Source organism: Vigna radiata, chromosome 8 (genome assembly GCF_000741045.1).
Source record: "Vigna radiata var. radiata cultivar VC1973A chromosome 8, Vradiata_ver6, whole genome shotgun sequence".
NCBI lineage: Eukaryota > Viridiplantae > Streptophyta > Magnoliopsida > Fabales > Fabaceae > Vigna > Vigna radiata.
Window position 1 is genome coordinate 36,821,486 of NC_028358.1, and position 19,799 is coordinate 36,841,284.

Consider the following 19,799-nt stretch of genomic DNA (forward strand, 5'->3'; position numbering starts at 1 on the left):
TGTGACATGAGCAGTTGCAGTCACGTGACAGAGATTATGAGGATTTGCACTAGTTTGGCTTGGTTGATTCTTCTGCGCCTTTGTTATATATCGCGGCTACGTCAATGTGCATGGCAGCAGGGAGAAAGAGAACGTGGCCTACACTCACTTACGCTGCAACATCTGCTCTCACCAACGTCTGAACCAAGCAATCAGTGATTCAGTCACTACAACTTTTTCGCTTCTTTTCCTTTTATTTTTATTTTTCGAATCCTGAATCACTGAATCAACTTCTCGCTCATTATGTAACACTTTCTTTCGATCACACTATATTCCTTCTATTATGATTTTACTTTTAAAAACATGTAAAAAGATATATAAATTATCATTAATCGACTATATGAGATTATTTCAATCTCAAAAAAGTAAATTGATATGACATCATATTAAGTTGATGGTATACGTGTTTTCTTATACAACTATTAAATTATTAAATAATGTGAAATTATATATTAAGCTTTCTAGAAGAATCTCTTTCCATCATATAAGAAAAAATAACTATTTTCTTAATCACGTTGTTATAATTTAAAGTTAAAAGATGAGTTTGTTTAGGAATTGTCCCTTGAGGCAGATGTAGAAGCATATAGTATGTTTAGATAGGTGGAATCTAGAATTGGAAGGACGATGAGTTACAGTTTGTTTATTATTTGTGGTGGAATATGCACATACGTAAGTCATCTCTCCTGAAGACAAACGAAATCTAAAATCGATTGTGGAGTCCAAATAACACTCGTCTATTTTCATATCTGTTGACAAAGATAATTAAAAAACAGCGTTGTAAAATGAAACAAGTTTAACAAATTATTCAGTTAACACGTGGGTAAGAAAAAGAAGAGAAATACACATAAAGATAGACTTTAACACACCTAAACCAACAAAAAACAAAAATATAGTTATATAGACTTTAAAAACCTAACTCAACCCTATAAAACTGACTTGTAAGGTGAAGTTTGTATTACTTATATATTGTGAATTGATTTTATTTCTAGTCGATGTATAATTTTCAATATCCTCTTTCTTAAAAAAATACAAAAATTTATATTTGGGTTAAATATGTTTTTGGTCCTTTAGGAATTACTCTCTCTTCAAAACTTTGGACCAATTTAGTTCCCAATATTTATTACGACGTGGATTTATTTGTTTTAATCAGATTTTGTTAACTTTATTTGATGTTTCCAACACGTTTATTAGTTAACATTGAAAATCAAATATGCTATCATAAAATGAAACACGTTTGAAACATTAAACAAACCTAACAAAATTTAGTTAAAAGGACTAAATTCATACATTTTTAAAGTTGGAGACTAAATTAGACCAAAGTTTTGATGAGAGACTAATTTCAATTTTTACTGAAAGTTAAGGGATAAAAACATATTTAATCCTTTATATTTTTATAATTATTTTATTCTTATATTTTATGACAAATAAATTTAAGAATGTATTATGGTATTAAAAATTACATTGAAGAAAAAGGATAATAGTAGTGAGTGAGAGAAAAAAAGTGAAGTAGATTAGAAATGTTTCGAAGTTTGAGCCATGGGATGAGGGAAGAGTGGTGGTGAAGAGAGAAGTCAAATATTAGGTACGTAGTCTATTCCATGTAAATGCCTTCAGCAGCCACGATTCCCGATTTTGGCCCCCCAACCCCAAAGCCCCTACCATTTCTCTAACTTATTATTCTCCCCACTTTTCCACAGATAAGACAAATCACAAAAACTACCATAAACACATACATCAATATTTCTTAAATCACATTATTTAATTACATCAAAATCTTAATTATTTACTTTCTTATTAAAATTAAAAAAAGACTCACATCCATAAAGTTAAAAAACATTTACTTCACACCTTAAAATTTTTTATATATTATATACAGTATAAGAAAAAATATATTATTAACTGGTCTAATTCATATAATAATAATAATAATAATAATAATTTATTAGTAATTCCAACATACAGATTAAACATCGATAGTTACAAAATAAGTATTTATAGGTAATTATTGATATAGTTTTATTATTGATAAAATTTGTGATTGAGTGTTTTTTTTCTTCTTTCTTATCATAAAAATGATAAAAACTAAGTACATATATATTTTTTCCACGGGTGACTCACTATAGAGCTTCCTTATCTATCATTTTCTTTTCTTTTTTTTTCTTTTTTCTTCTTTTAAACTCTTATTTCATCGTACTTAGCAAAAATTTGTCATCCAAAATGTTGACGGAATTATGGACATAAAAATATCATCAATAATTGTAATTATAATTACTAACGAAAAGATACAGATTATAGCTTATGGACAAATATTGCTAACATATTTTATCATTAATAATTGTAATTACAAGTCATTGACTAAAATATTATCGATAATACAAATTGTAATTTATTAACTGATATTGTAAACGGATTTTACCAATGAATTTGTTACTAATAAAAATATATATTGGTGAATTAAATTATAAAATCCTTCAATAAATTTGAGTTTATTGAAGATTTTTTGTTTTGATACTTACAAATATTTTCGAAATGATGTTTTTATATTATTATAATATTTGTTAGGTTGGTGTATACTTTGTTTTAATTCATTGGAAAAAGATTTGCTTGTTATATATCAAAATTCACTTCCCAAATTTTAGTTCTCTTGAATATTTGAAATTAGATAAATAGCAATTACATAATTTGATTTTTATTAACTTTAAACTGATTTAAATGATTATTTTGGTGGGGAAAAGCCTTAGAAGTTCCACTTTTACATGGTTAATTGGGTACATGCATGTATATAAAACTAACTTGACTCGTTGTGCAGTATGCTACACGTGAATATGTCTAATACTGACTTAGATGGTAATTTATATATATATATATATATATATATATATATATATATATATATATATATATATATATATATATATATGTATGTGTGTGTGTATGTATATACATTGCATTTTCTCATGATTGCATGGTGCAGCAAAGTAAAATGAATGGAAGATGATAAGGGTAGGGAATCAGAAAAAGAAGATTCTCACCTAGACGCGTGAAAACGACTTTACTATATAAACAAGAACGATTAAAATAATGTTTTAATTAAATAATGTAATATTTTATCATTAATATTTTTGGAGGTTTTTAGTTGTTATTTTGTTTAATTTTAATGAAGACTTTTATTAAATAATTTCTACAAGATGAAGTCTTCCTAAAATTAGGTAATGAAAATATCTATAATTTATATATATATATATATATATATATATATATATATATATATATATATATATATATATATATATATATATATATAACAGACGTTATGATTCAATTATTATTTTTTTTATTAAAAAGGTTAACTAATGGCATATCTACAATGTTGGCAATTGAAAATCTAACAACTAAACAAAATGGTGTAAAAATTAAGAAAATTAAAATTTCTATTATCTTGCTCATATTTCTGGGTTTTTTTTTTTAATTAAAACCATGCAATGAGTGTTAATTAATAATGATGTCTTCATATTCCAAAGAAGGATTTAACTATTCTAAAATTATAATTTTAGATTATGCATCAAGTATGATGATTATTATTAGAATTTATCATAAATATAAAGGATTTGATTATATATTATTGTCATATTATTATCAAATTATTTAATCCATTATTGTAATCCACGTATATCATTGAAATTATTTATCTGATGATTACAGATTTTAGCTGGGAGAATAATTTTTTTTTGCCATTCCTTTCTGTTCCCTAAAAGTAAAAAGAGTGCTATCCAAGTGCAGTGTATTTTGGAATTCTACAGCAATTGAGTATTTAGCTCAATTATAAGTTGACTTCTCAGAACATCTTTATTTATGATGATAACTAAAGTTGATTAATATGGATATATACTTGTCTCATTATAACACATTGCTTATTTATAAATACATAATTCCAAGCATATAATTCTAAAAAACACAAACCAAACTCTACAAGCACTGGTTTTTAATTATTTACATTATATTTATACAGTCATAAGCAAATATCCAAGATATATATGTATATTCTTAGTAGATTATATGAATTGAGAAAAAAATAAGTTAAAAGAAGCTAATAAGAAACACACAGTGTTGAAAGTCTTTAGCAATGAGAAGGAGAAGAAGGAAATGTTAGATAGAAAGGAAATGGGAAGAGGTTGACGTTCACGTTAACGAAACTGGAATGATTAAGAAAGGTGTGTTGGCTTTAAGCTAAGTTATGGCAGCCTCCACAAAGATGCTGCAGCTGCTGCTGCTGCTACTGCTAAAAGCAAGTAAAGTAGTGAAAAGGTTAAGTCTGAAATACTGTGCATCCATCACCATTGATCGTCTCATCCTCTGCCATTTGTCTCTCTCTCACTCACTGCACTGCCTCAGTATGTATATAGAAATAATAATAATAATAATAATAATAGTTTTGGTTTAGAATGAAAGAAGAGAATTTAACAGCAATTGTTTGTCTCTCTAGAAGATGATTCAGCTGAAGAATAAGGAAAACCATTTGATGATGGTACTTTTTATATCTCCTAGGTATGAAGAACAAAGGATGGCTCTAAGAGGAACCTATAATTTACACTTTCCCTACCAAGTACTTCAATCTTTACTATTTAAATCACCTTCTTTAATTACCTTCTCCTTTCTCTTCCTCTTTCTCTTTCTCTCATGCTCTGACCCAGATGAGTCTAACTTTTAAGAGTTGCGGTAGACTCGGATCCTGTCCCCTCTTCTCAAATAATAATAATAAGTTACTAAAACAATCAACGTCCGTTTCGTCCTTCACCATTAATACTCATCTCTTATTACTGCACACTCTTTTTTTTTCTTTTTTTTTATTCTTTTACTTACTTTCTATCTCATTTCTTCATTGTAAAAATACCTCATAACTATCTCCAATTCATTATTACAGTCACGTAGAGTTCAAGAATAAACATATTTTGCAAAAGTAAAGTGAGTTTAATGCTTACTTTTTCATATAATTTAGTAATATATATTTTGAAGGTCAGTTTATTATTTTTGTATTAGGTAGTGAGGGAGTAACGTGGCTGCCGTCAAATTTGTGAAAGATGAAATAGGGGGTGAAAAAGGTAAATGAAAAATAAATAAAAAGTGTTGCTTGTTGTGTGATAGAACCAAGTGAGTCCCTTCTCTCATCCCTTCTGTGTTTTCTGTACACCTTGTTTTGCTTTTCCTTTTTCCTTTTCTCTCTCACTGTCTTCAGTGAACATGGGTGACCCATATGGGTTGCCGGAGGATCTCCGGCGTTTTATACCACCCAGAACCCATATGAACCCTTCAAGCACGCACCTGCTTGAGCCACTGTGTCTTCACCATGGTCTCAGTCCGGTTGCTGCTGCCACTACAATTCCACCCAACACCTATGACCACAACATGGTTGGGGACGTTTTCTTCCCTCGTGCCTTCACTCACTTTTCCCATCATCATGACTATTCCTCTTCTTCTGGTGTCAACCCTACCAATGCTGCCACTGCTGCTGTCTCGGATCATGCATTCTGCAGCATGGAGAGTGCAGAGAAAGGGTGGTTTGGTTTTGATTCCGGGAACAACAGGTGGCCAAGACAGGAGACCCTTTCGCTTCTAGAGATCAGATCTCGTCTTGATTGCAAGTTCAGAGAGAATAATCAGAAAGCACCCTTGTGGAATGAGATTTCTAGGTATATGTATATACTAACTTCTGAAAAAAAAAGGAAGAAAACCACTGTTTTTTGCTTTCTGTTTTTGTTTTCAGACTCAGAACGAGTTGGGGAAATGCATAGTGTGGTTGAGGAGTGAGGAGTGAAGAAATATGTTTGTTCTTTCTGTCTTTTCCTTTTATCTTGCTGGTTTACAATTTTTTGGGGGGTGGGAGGCTAATTTCCTCATTGCATTTGAAAATGACAGGCCATTACTTACAGATAACTGAGAGATCCATGTGGCTTTTGTTATCTATTTCTAGTTTTGTCCAAGAAATCCACTGACTCAATGTGCATACTTGCACTGGTTTTTCTGTGAGTAAGTAANTATGGGTGCAAGGATTTTCAGCACCCTGAAAGCCTGTCTTTGTTTTTAGTACTATTAGACCTAGCTAGCTACTTTGCTCAGCTACTTAGGGCTATATATTGGAGTTTATTTTCTTGATTGAACTCGGATAATTGTATTGATGTTTCTGACATCTTTAATGAAGAGAGAATGTTTCTATTATTTTAATCCTTTAGCACAATCTGTTAATATACAATACAAAGAAGATAGAATGATAAACATAAGAACGCTTATTAATGGAGAAATCTTAAATCTTAAATGGATTTACAATTATACGAATGTTAATTCCATGCATGCATGCCTAAAAAAGAAAAATTTATGTGGTGTTACGTTTTGTGATTAGTACGGTTTTTGAACCAAATAAGATTTTCCTATTACTGTCACCCAGATGGAAAAGGATGGGAAAAATAAAAGAATGTGCTAACGAATTTCCACTTACATTTTTAATGTGCATGCGTGTATAGGATAATGGCTGAGGAATTTGGGTACCAAAGAAGTGGAAAGAAATGCAAAGAGAAGTTTGAGAATTTGTACAAATATTACAAGAAGACGAAGGAAGGTAAAGCCAGTAGACAAGATGGGAAGCACTACAGGTTCTTCAGGCAGCTTGAAGCAATATGTGGAGACCAAGCAAACACAAATCATGCCTCAACTTCAGATAAAACCCATCGTGCTGGTGCAAACAATGGTAACATTCAAACACCTACCTTTGCAATTAACCAAGAACACAATGGGGATTCTAGTAATAACCCCAAGTGCTCAGAAAGCATCAGCATCTCAAACTCATCTGAGTTCGAGACATCCTCGTCTGAAAACAACGAGGAGGATCTTTCAGCCATTGCATTCATGATGAGGCAGTCAAGGGAGAAGCAGAAAGCGTTGTTGGATGAAAGACAAAGTGATCACAGGAGGTTAAGAAAAAGCTGGAGAGCAAAAGTGGAGGAGATTGTGGATTCCCACATGAGGAAGATCATAGAGACGCAAGATGCTTGGATGGAGAGAATGCTGAGCGTTGTTGAACAAAGAGAGCAAGAGATGTCATCCAAGGAGGAAGAAAGGAAGAGGAAAGAGTCAATGTGGTTTGACCAACAGGTGCATGAACNGTGGGCTAAAGAGAAAGCATGGGTTGAAGCAAGAGATGCTGCATTGATAGAGGTTGTGAGGAAACACGTTGGGATAGAACTGGAAGCATTGCCCCTGGATGAAGCTATGGTTGAAGAAGCAGGAAATAAGAACAAGGGAGAAGGAAAGATTGAGAGCAGTGAATTTCCCTCGGAGGGTGTGGATCAAAGAAGTAGCAGTAGGTGGACAGAAATGGAGATTTCAAATTTGATACAGCTAAGGAGTGGTTTTGAGCAACGATTCAGAGAAAATGGGTACTTGGAGAATGGGCTTTGGGATGAAATATCAGCAAAACTGGGTTGTTTGGGATTTGATAGGAGTGGAAGTGAGTGCAAGCAAATATGGGATGAGATCAGCATCTCTCTGAGAAGGACAGTGGATGAGTGTGATGGTGGGAAAAGAAGGCCTTGGTATTTGGGACTTAGGGTGACGGATGATGATGATCTTTGACATATTCTTGTTATAACGCAGGCTTCATCAGAAAGGTTAAGTAGTATATAGCACACTTGCTTTTCAGTTCTGAGCTTTAAAAGGAAACTTTGTGAATGGCTCATGATTAGGATTAATTACCAAGTTTGAATCATTCGCAAATCACAAGCTATTCTAGTAGCCATGTTTTTAACTTTATATCTAGTGTAACGTATGAGGACTCATGCTTCACTATAAGCATTGACTTTCTTGATTAATTTTGAGTTTAATTACTTATTATGCATCTATTTAAAACACTATAAGTATCAGTATCTTCTGTGTTCATGTCATTGCTTCTAAATTGCAGTTTCAAGTTTTTGGAGTAGGCATTTCACCCCTTCAAGCTTAATAAGATTACACACGATTCTCCTATTATTTTAAGGATTACTTCACATCTTTGTTATTTGTAGAAATGATTTACCTGAGATCACTGTATGTTTATAATCTGATTACTTTTTTTACATATGTTTTAAATAAATTAATAACATTCATTTACATCTCATATAAAGAGATTAATAACAAATAGTTTATCCTCTTGTGTAAATATTATTTTTTTTTTGGTAAAAGATAGTGCATAGAAAATCAGAGATAAAAAGGGGAGATACATCTAGGGATATTTTCCATAAAGAAATGAATAATATGTGTTTTGTTGAAGTGAATGCGTGTTCAAAAAGAAAATAAAAAAGGAAAAAGACATGTACGATTAAAATAGGAAAACTATATTTTCACTCTCATCATTTTTTCTTACTTTCACTTTCCAACTTCTTTTAATTAAAAGTAAAATATTATATTTAACTAATAAAAATAAAAATAAATAAATAAGTTTTTAGGGTTATTAAATGAAAGCATAAAAAAGAGAAAGTATACACATGACAAAGCAAAATGTATCTTTAACCACTTTTTTTTGATAATTTTTTTACAACTGCTTATACGTCAATTTGTGATTGGTTTATTTCAAATATACGAATCAATAAAATAGTGGTACATAATGTTGTAAAAAATTGTTAAAATATCATTGTCCTTAAAATAAGAAGGTATGCATGTTGTCTTTCTCAACTTCTTACGACAAATATACGACTAAAGGATAAAACTTTTGCAATTTACTAGATTACCCTTTTGATATTTTCTCATTTCGCTACAAGACCTCATTACCCGTGTCTACAGCTATAACATACCTATTAGATTATTTTTTTTAATAATAATATCATGATACACTTTTATATTTATTTGACATAAAATATAAGGATAAAATGGTGATAAAAATGTAAAATTTTGTATTTTTCAGAAAAAGAAAATAGCAAAAAGTAATAAATGATGGTATCAAATAAATGTAAAAAAATTAGGTGTATTAAAAAATTATTTTTCTTTTATTTTTATTTGCAACTTTTTTTTGCACTCCCTGATTTAAGGATGTAAAGCCAACCAAAGATGATAGTCTAAGCTTATAAAATCTCCAAACTTTACAAACTTTGATAGGTTTAAAATAAATCGAAAATAGTTTTTCATCGCATTATTATATCTATATACATGTTTTGTTAACTAAATTTAATTTATATAGAAAATCAAATTGAAAAATTATATAAAAATTTATAAATTAACTTAGGCATAAATTATTTCTTATTTATGGAAAATAATTTCAGTAATTCTTCAAGCTTATGGACAAACTCCTCAAAATTAAAACAAATTAATGATTAGAGGGGAAGAATGTTTATTTAAGCCAAGGCACTTTACTGGTTGATTCTCAACTTTATATTATGCTATCTGCATTTTCCCGTAAAAGTATACCAATAATTAAAAAAAAAAAAAAAGATTACGGAAAAACAAATCGTAAATGTAACTCCTTGTATGTGAGTCCTAATTGGTTATCCTTCCTGTGAAACATAACCCAATACATAATATTGTTTCAGCTCTATCTAAAAAATTATATTTCAAATAGTTTATTTTGACATAAAATAAAAATTATTTAAGATTGTATTGTATATTTTAGTATGCTAAAATTTTTATTTCGAATTATATATTCCGTAAGACACAATTTATATTTTTAATTGTACATAAATACAAAACTTTATGGGAGTGCAAGAAAGGAATTTGTGGAGGTGCAGAAAAAAGCTGGTAATTACGTGATTCAAAACTTTTGAAATATGGTCTCAATCCGGCAATTGAATGTCGGCTTTTTAATTCTACACCCAATGATTACTATCTGCACCAATACTTCTAGAACGGGTAAAAGTACGATTGTGTTAATTACTGAAACATTGTTTCTTACGATATAAATGGCAATGAAGAAGTTGAAAAAATAGGTGGAGTTTATGTTTCCAATAGTTAGACGGGTTTCATACAATTGTTGATAATTGTTATTTTATAAGAAATTATTTAGTTATTGATGCCAAGGATTTGTTTGTCTAATTGTTGACAGAGTTCATTGTTTTTTTTTTTTCATGTTAACACTAAATGAATGTTCTAGGGTTTGGTGTTTCGTGATTTTACCTTTTTTAATGTGTATTTTACACTATACGACATACCAAGTTTAATGTCTAAGAAGGATTTTCAAGATTGGTTGTCTTACAGAAAGAAATATATTTTTTTGCAGTTTGGGTTTTTGAAAAAAAATAAAAGTTAAAAGATGCATTTACAATAAAAATATAAATAATAAAAGCAGATAAAAGTTATACTCATTTGTAAAGCATATTGATGATGAAATGTTAACAAAAAATTATAAAAACATTATACAACATTATATTGTAAACGGTCAATTTCATATTATTACACAATATTGTATCACCGAACAAATAAAATAGTATATTCTCTTCCTAATAATACTACTCTTAAATATATTAGTTTACTGTTATTTATATTGTTTAAGAGTAAATGAATAGTAAAAGATTTAAATAATTATTATTTTATTATTATTCTTTAAATTTAATTAAATGACGTATATATTTGAAATATTTAATAATTCTACTAAAAGTATAAAAAAAAATATTGCTGACTTCTCTATTTTAAAATTTTTATTTATTTATTTATTCGTAACAGAACAAAAACAAATTCTTCAATTTAAGCAGGTAAATTGGCTCATGTCTTCTTAAGATGAATTACAGTTAATGGAAATAGAGTTGCTAAAGATAATTCAATATTATCAATTGAAGTATCGTAATTTGAGTTGAATGTTATTATCATTGTCACTTAGATTTTTAAGATAAGTAAAGATAATTGAATGTGTTTTTTTTAGTTAGATTTTCTCTTTTGGGATGTCTCTCTAAATATCTTTTTAGTAGAGATTTAAAGTTGAGTTTTTGTTTAGAATTTAGTGATAGTTTTTTTAGGTGGGTGTTATTTTCTTTGACATGAGTTTTGTCGGGCCTTTTATGCCTCCTTGATTTTTTTTTCCTTTTATGGATATTTATGTAATGGTAGATGATGATTAAAGTTTTGGAGTGTCAACCCGCTAGGGATGCTACAATTTTATAATAATACCTAATATGATTTATTAAAAAATCTAACATATGATGATGTTATGAATTATTACGTGAACATATATAGAATAAAATACGTATACCATTATATTCTGGTAATATAATATAGTTTAGATAAAAATAATTTAGCATTTTAGTATTAAAATGGTAATTTGTTTTAACAAATGCAGAGCATTTTGGTAAGGGGTCTACGCAATTATTTGACTGGTACTTTTGTTCAGAGATAACATTTATGCATGAAGTTTGAAAAGGCAAAATGGAATTTGAGAAAGAAGAATGAAATACTGGGGACATACATACGATACCATTTATTGTAGTTCAAAAGTTGTGTCTGGGTTTGATATTGGGACCAAATTTGGTGACATTAATTCGTATCAAACTAAATAATTAACCTTTTAAACAGATGAATTAAATCTTGCCGACAAATTTGGCATCACAATGAAGAAAGAAAAGTAGATGACAGTAATTGGTGTAAAACCACAGTATTCATGTGTATGGTAGGGTAACCGGACACAGTGGGGTGATCGGTCACACCGGCAGTGTGATCGGATTCATTAGTGGAGTAGGGGAGCACATTAGCAATGAAGGATTTGGAAGAGTTGAGGGGATCGGGCATGCCGACTATATGGTCGGGTGGGCCGACGATATGATCGAGGCGCAGGAAAGGGAGGGGCCAGAATGTTTAACATAATGCTGAGATGTGAGAGGATCGGGCACACCGACTGAATGGTCGGGAGAGCCGACGATATGGTCGGGGTGCGAGAAAGGGATTTAGCATAACAGAGAAGTTGGCATAATGCTGAAGTGTAGAGATGTATGCGCAAATCAGGGCGAAAGTCTCGGCGAAACATCAGGGCACGTTACCAGCAGTCGCGTTGTAGGGCGAATTCCATGGGATCATGGACCTCTGAATACGGGCAGTTGCAGGAGAATCTCATGGGATCATGGGCCACTACACAGACGGTTACAGCCCATATCCAAACTTATCACCTATAAATAGGAGGGTAAGCAGTCAGGTAAAGGGTTGGATTTTTACTCATTACTACAATACTCTCGCTGTAACCTTGCTGACTTGATCGTCGGAGTGCTAACTTGCAGGTTGCAGCCGTTCGGGTAAAAGGAGGTAGGAATCCTGAAACACTTGACCAGAGAGATTCAGTTCTTCGTCGTAACCTATAGGCGATCGGTGTCTTGGACCCCATCCAAAACATGTTTATTAGATAATCGCTGTCTGCTTTATAAAAATGTTCCTTAATATAGTATTCTCAAAATGTTCCTTAAATATGTTGTCTTCAAATCGAAAGACAAATTAGTTGAATTGAGGTTATAGAACAGGCAATCGGTTAAAGTCGAAAGATGTATTCAATGGTTAACACTTTAGTCCAGAAGATGCCTATTTTTACACTGAATTTAAATCTATTTTTTAGTTGAAGGGCTAAAAGCAAAGTATGATTTCTAGTTTTCGATTTCTTCATATTCGGTTTAAACAATTAGTACCAAATACTCAATAGCTTTATATGTATAATTATTTTGCAATTTTATTTTCAGCTTTTTTAAATTTAAATAATTACTTTAATAATTTTAGTTTCTAATTTTATTCTTTTAATATACTTTTTCGTTAAACGATTTTTTTTTTTAACTTTATCCTTCAATAACCATCTTTTTAAATTTAAATAATTACTCATAATAAAAATTATTTTCTAGTTTTAACCTTCTAATAACTATGATTTATAATAAAAAACTATTTATATAATAAAAGAAAATTATACAAATTATTTATCTATACTATACTATAATGAAATTCCATATTTTATTTTCTATTTTGTCTTTTATATAATAGTTTTTTTAAATTAAATAAAAGGTTAAATATGTTTTTAGTCCCTATACTTTGGGGCGGTTTTGGTTTTAGTTCTTCTTTCAAAGTAAGGTACAATTTAGTCCTTCAAGTTTAGAAAACTCCGGTTTTAGTCATTTTTACCAAATTTTTTTAACTTTATTTGTTGTTTCAAACACATTTCATTATAGCATTTGGATTGTTTACACTGTTTGACACATTTTTGCTTCAATGTTAACTGAGAAAAGCGTTTGAAATAGCAAATAAAATTAAAAAAATTTGTTAAAAAAGACTAAAACCAGAGTTTTCTAAAGTTGAAGGACTAAATTGTATCTCAGTTTAAAAGAGAGACTAAAACCAAAATCGTCCAAAAGTATAAGGACTAAAAACCTTAAATTAATTGCTTTATTATTTTACTCTTTATATGACATTTTAAGTTTTTTTTTTTCGATTTTGGCAATTTTTTTTAGATGTAACTATTTATTAAAGTAAAATAAATATATTTTAAATTTTACCCTTTATATAATTAATTTTTTAAGATAAATTAACTATTTTACCTTTTACTACTTTTTTAAAAGTTAACTGTTTTTTCACTTGCAATAAAAATATTAAATTATTTTGTTTTTGTAATTATAGAAGTAATAATAATTTTCTTATTTTTTATTTTTATTATCATTAAAATTAACACATATTCACACGTAGCACATATATTTTGATCAGTATATATTACTTTAATACTTTTTTTTAAAAATAAAACTGTAATAAAATTGTAAGTTTCAAAACAAATTATATCTTAAAATCATTAATGAATTTAATGATATTATATCAACAAAATTCTTATTCCTCTATACCTTCATCAGAGATATTTATACGTATTAAAATAACATAATTGTAACATACTTTTATGTTATCAGGTTTATAAAGAATCAAATTGTATGAAAAGTCATAAATCACGATTCTTATCAACAAATTCCCATGATCGATTTAATTGATGTAGGGTTATTGGTATAGAAAAAAAAAAGAAAAAAAAAAACTGTTTGCATATTTTAATTTGTCTACTATGGTGAGAATTAAAGAGACGCATTTACTTCTTTATTGATTTTGTTTTCCATCATTGATTTCGTTGAAGATTGGAAGAACAAATTAAACAACATATTTTATTGTTATGTGAAAAAAGTGTGTTTATCTATTATTGATTGGATAATGATATTTAGACAATATTTTTTTGACAACATTTGAACATTGATTACGTGTCAAGCTGTGATTGGTCAAAAATTATTCCACAATCAATAATAATAATCATAAACATTATTGTGGAATAATTTTTGACCTATCACATATTGACACGTAATCAATGTTCAAATGTTGTCAAAAAAATGTTGTCTAAATATCATTATCCTTATTGATTTTATTATAATTAAAGTTTGTCTGAGATTAAACAAAGTTGATTTTAAATAAGCAATCAAAGAATCTTATCCTAATACAAATTAACAAACAAAAGCAATAATCATGATCATTGATTAAATATCAGTGTTTAGCTTCTAAATATTAAACATAGTTTATAAAATTGAACATAATTTAAGACTTAAGATCAATATAAAAAAAAAAACTTATATCTTTATTTCTTATTTTATGACTTGTTTTAGTTTATAGTTATTTCATAAAATAAAGAAAAAGGAAAAAAAGGCCTTTTACCAATTAAGTATATGAAGCAACTTCCTTTGGGTTATACACATGATGATGAATATTGAATTAAAGTACACTATATAATACTAATGGCAGAAAACTGTCTCCAGTTTTTAATTATTTTCCTTCAATTCAGATGTTACACTTTTAATTTGACTATAATAAATATATGTTTTTCAAATTAATTGTATTAAGTTTATAATTGATATTTTGACAATGTATCTCAATTGTTTTAAAACATTTTTTTTTTAGCATACCAATATAAGTGATTATATGAAAGTAATGCGAACAATGTTGTTATAACAGTTATTTTCTCCAAAAAACTTTCAACCGTCCTTAACAACTGTGATTAAGCACTAATTTCTCGTTGACCAAGGTTCCCCCACCCACTGTTCTGCTAATGGCTGCAATCATGCTTAATCTCAAACTTAATTTCTCAGGTGAATTACTTTTATATATGCATAAACTAATGTTTATATTTTATTTAATTAGTATTTCGGGTGTTATAATCTTTCTGTCATATTTTAGTAATGTGAGAATTAAACTAATACTTGAATTTTCAATAAAAGATCAATTAAATTATAGCTTAATTTTGTTAAATAATATTATTGAGTTGTTTAAATTAACTAAGTAATTAATTAATTTTGATGATCCATTTTTTTGCAAACTAAAATGATTGGTTGAAATAGTTTATATAAATCCGCATCTTCCAACATACATACAGAGTAACATTTATCAGAGCAAACAATGGCCAAGTTTGTGTTTGTCAGTGATAAAAGATGAAGATGCAAAGGATATTCAAAAGCAAAATGATATTTTAATACCATTTTTTTTTACATTATTTTGACACTGTACACATGTTAAAATGTAACTAGAGATTTTAAATTAAAAAAGTTGAGACAGAGATATATTTGGAAGAAAAAAACTAATGTTTATTTTTTTAATTTGAAATCGTCCAATCACATCTTGATACGTGTGCAGTGTCAAAATGATGTAAAAAAAAAAGTGTTAAAATATCATTTTCCTATTCAAAATCATTAGGTTGGTAGAAAGGAAGAAAACCTCGAAATATAAATAATAATAAAAAATTAAACTATAAAATTAACTATTTTACTCTTATTTTTATTATACATTGAGGATAATAATTTAAATAATTTACTTTTCCATCTAATTAAAGAATATTGAAAAATACATTTTCTAAATAATTTATTTGCCATTTTGATGGTTCTTTTATTTCCTTTTTGTAAAGCAAACATGGAATTGACGAGAGAAAAAAATGGACTTAATTGTTTAAAGAAAGAAAAGAAAGTTTGGTAGGTTGAGTGTGTGGGTTGAAGACCGTCAAAATATGTCGTTGACCATGTTTTCAATATCCATGTTGAGTGCATGGCAATTACTATTGGATGAAGGGTGCGTGAAGCAGGTCTCCTTGTTCTCTCCGTAACCCTTTCGTAAGACCTTTTTACTATCTGCCACGTGTTTGAAACAATGCCACATCAGGGTTGTGAAGTTATCGTGGTGCATTTAATGTTTTTAGCCCCTTACCTGTGAGCCGCAGCATTTGTTTTCTTGTGGTTAGCCATAAATTTTGCATCACTTCTTCAAAGCATGGCATGTCCAAAGTTGTTTTATCAAAGTTGTTGAGTCCATTAAGTAGCTGTCAGTATCAGAACCCCGTCTCAGCACAAGTGTAGCAGTAACCAAAAAGTTCTCACACCAACACAACCACCTTCATCTCTTCGCTTCAAACTGCTTTAATTAACCTCACCTACAATTTCACGCTGCCTCCCATTTTTATACCCTCCATGCATTCTTCACTTATTGATCATCTCCTCCAACAACCCTTTTTCTCTCTCTCCCAAAAATGGTGACACTTTCTTTCTATGATCGTCTTACCTTCACTGCCTTGGCCCTCTTCATAGCAGGCCTGGTTTTCTTCCTCACTCGCAGAACCAAATCCAAGAAGTTGAACCTTCCCCCAGGACCCCCCGGATGGCCTATTGTGGGGAACCTTTTTCAAGTTGCTCGTTCTGGGAAGCCGTTCTTTGAGTATGTGAACGACGTCAGGCTCAAATATGGCTCAATCTTCACCCTCAAGATGGGGAAGAGGACCATGATCATCCTCACCGATGCAAAGCTGGTCCACGAGGCCATGATTCAAAAAGGGGCAACATATGCCACGAGGCCTCCTGAGAACCCCACCAGAACCATCTTTAGTGAGAACAAGTTCACCGTGAATGCGGCAGTGTATGGCCCTGTTTGGAAGTCGCTCAGGAGGAACATGGTGCAGAACATGCTGAGCTCCACCAGGCTCAAGGAGTTTCGCACTGTGAGGGACAACGCAATGGACAAGCTCATCAACAGGCTCAAGGCTGAAGGGGAGAGCAACGGCGGGGTGGTTTGGGTCCTCAAAGATGCCAGGTTTGCTGTGTTTTGCATACTTGTGGCTATGTGTTTTGGTCTAGAGATGGATGAGAAAACAGTGGAGAGAATAGACCAGGTTATGAAGAATGTTCTAATCACCTTGGATCCCAGAATCGATGACTATCTTCCAATCCTAAGTCCCTTTTTCTCGAAGCAAAGAAAGAGAGCATTGGAGGTGCGTAGAGAACAGGTTGAGTTTATAGCCCCCATCATTGAGCAGAGAAGGAGGGCAATCCAAAATCCAGGGTCAGATCACACTGCGACAACATTTTCCTACCTGGACACACTATTTGATCTGAAAGTTGATGGGAAGAAATCAGCACCCTCGGATGCTGAATTAGTGTCACTGTGCTCAGAGTTTCTCAATGGAGGCACGGACACAACAGCCACAGCGGTTGAGTGGGGCATAGCACAGCTCATAGCGAATCCTGAGGTTCAGACAAAGCTGTATGAAGAAATTAAGAGGACGGTGGGAGTAAAGAAGGTGGATGAAAAGGACGTTGAGAAAATGCCTTACCTTCATGCTGTGGTGAAGGAACTCCTAAGGAAGCACCCTCCAACACACTTCGTGCTCACACATGCTGTCACTGAGCCTACCACTCTGGGAGGGTATGACATACCCATTGATGCAAACGTTGAGGTGTACACTCCAGCCATTGGTGAGGACCCCAAATATTGGTCCAACCCTGAGAAATTTGACCCTGACAGATTCATCTCTGGGGGAGAGGAAGCAGACATAACTGGGGTAACTGGCGTGAAGATGATTCCATTTGGGGTTGGGAGAAGGATATGCCCTGGCTTGGGAATGGCCACAGTGCATATTCACCTCATGATGGCTAGGATGGTGCAGGAGTTTGAGTGGGGTGCTTACCCTCCAGAGAAGAAGTTGGATTTCAGTGGTAAGTGGGAGTTCACTGTGGTCATGAAAGAATCTCTAAGAGCAACCATCAAACCGAGAGAAAAGCTGCAGTTGTAAAATTTTGCTGCTTCTGGATTTTACAGATAACATAAAACCTTTATCATCATTAATATGATTACTATTATATGTATACATCATCGTGTTTGTGGTTAATTTGCATACAACTGCAAGTTTAATCTCATCTCTATTGTCTTAATTGGTCTGGTTTGTTGGGAGAAATTTGTTTTGGAGTTGTCAGGATCTTTAGTGCATTTTTACACTTATCTTATTTATCAAGTAAACATCCTTTTTGAAGAAATCCAGATCTAATGTAGACTTCACCCATCCCGTTTGGAATGAAGTGAAAGCTTTGTTAGTTTTCTTCTTTTTCTCCTTCTGTCAATTAACTAATTGGCAATGGAAGGAAACTATGCATATTTGTTGAGTTTGATTTTTTGGATTACTAATCAATAAACAGAAAATCTTATCCCTTTAAGCTTTGCACATTTTTTTCCAGCATATTCAGCCTAAAGACACTTCAAATTAAGCAATGTTACTTAATAAAGCATTATTAACATACGAAATGAATTTTTCTACATATATTAATTAAAAATTAATGTACTAGTTCTAAATAGAATACTCCAAATCCTTGTGATTAGTGTTGTTGGAAGAGCTATCAAGAGATTCCTTCAAACCTGTGTATATAATGTAAGAAAAATTATTACAGTATATAATTATCTAATGAGTGTTTGGTTTTGGAGGAAGTTGAAAAGGAGAGTGAGGTTTGTTAAAGTTGATTGGCATTATATAGTAAAGTTAAGGGGAGAGATTCTGTGGTTAAGGAATTTTTGAAAAAGGAAGTTGGTAACGAATCAACTTTTGTTGGCTTTTAATATCGTATGAGTCTGGAAAGTGATGTGCAAGAAACAGGGATAGCAATGGTTGAAGAAGACAAATAACTGCCATGTTAAACGTAGATGTTATGTACTTATCTCTCTGCCAATCAATACACACTTCACAACTACACATAGTTAATGCAGTTCTCATGGTTCGGATTTTTGAACACAACAAAGATTTAACATTAAGAACCACGAATATGATAAGTTATTTCATTACAATTCGATTAAGTTTATATTCTTATCAGAAATGCAGTGACATGTATATAAGAAGTGCAAAGAATAGATGCTTTTCTGCAAAAAAATTAGATCCAGTGCACAAACATACCAAGAAATAATGAATAATGAATGAATCTTGGAGCGAATGGTCCACACAGTCTGCGTTACATTGTACTTTTACGGGTTGGGCAGTGCGCAGAGTGGACCGAAGATTCACCTTCCAACAAAATTCCCAACCAATATTACACCCTCCTCAGTCAACCTATTACACTATTATCATATTCTATCACCCACTTTTTTAATTTTAGATTTTAAACTAAACCAAATATTCAATCAATCAATTTTACTTTTTTAATTAGATTTTACAAACTATTTTTTTATTCTTGTCATATTTATAGTTAAATATTGTGGACATTTTTTTTATTAAAAAAATTTTGTGTAACTGTATAATAAATTATTATCAAGATAAATCTGATCAAATAAAAAATTATGTAGGATATATGTATGTAATTAATGGTGACAAAGTCTTGTCTTATCCCATCTGATAGCGATTAATATTTTAAAACTAATTTTACGTGAATACTCAAATCAATTTATTTATTGCATGTCCAAATGTATTGATAAAGTCTAGAAACTCATAAATAACCCTCATGCTATCACATGCTATAAGTGAGCACACACAAATATAT

The 19,799-nt window shown here is 30.9% G+C and overlaps 2 protein-coding genes across 2 annotated transcripts; both read left to right on the forward strand.

Annotated features, from left to right (window-relative positions):
• Positions 1–5,108: 5,108 nt before the first annotated feature.
• LOC106771146 (trihelix transcription factor PTL) lies at positions 5,109–7,913 on the forward strand. The gene is made up of 2 exons (XM_014657068.2): positions 5,109–5,726; positions 6,555–7,913. Exons 1-2 carry the CDS (start codon positions 5,278–5,280, stop codon positions 7,660–7,662), a joined length of 1,557 nt encoding a protein of 518 aa, XP_014512554.1. The 5' UTR covers positions 5,109–5,277; the 3' UTR covers positions 7,663–7,913.
• Positions 7,914–16,338: 8,425 nt separating this feature from the next.
• LOC106769677 (cytochrome P450 77A3) lies at positions 16,339–18,371 on the forward strand. The gene has a single exon (XM_014655398.2). The coding sequence runs from the start codon at positions 16,538–16,540 to the stop codon at positions 18,071–18,073; it is 1,536 nt and encodes a 511-aa protein (XP_014510884.1). The 5' UTR covers positions 16,339–16,537; the 3' UTR covers positions 18,074–18,371.
• Positions 18,372–19,799: the final 1,428 nt, after the last annotated feature.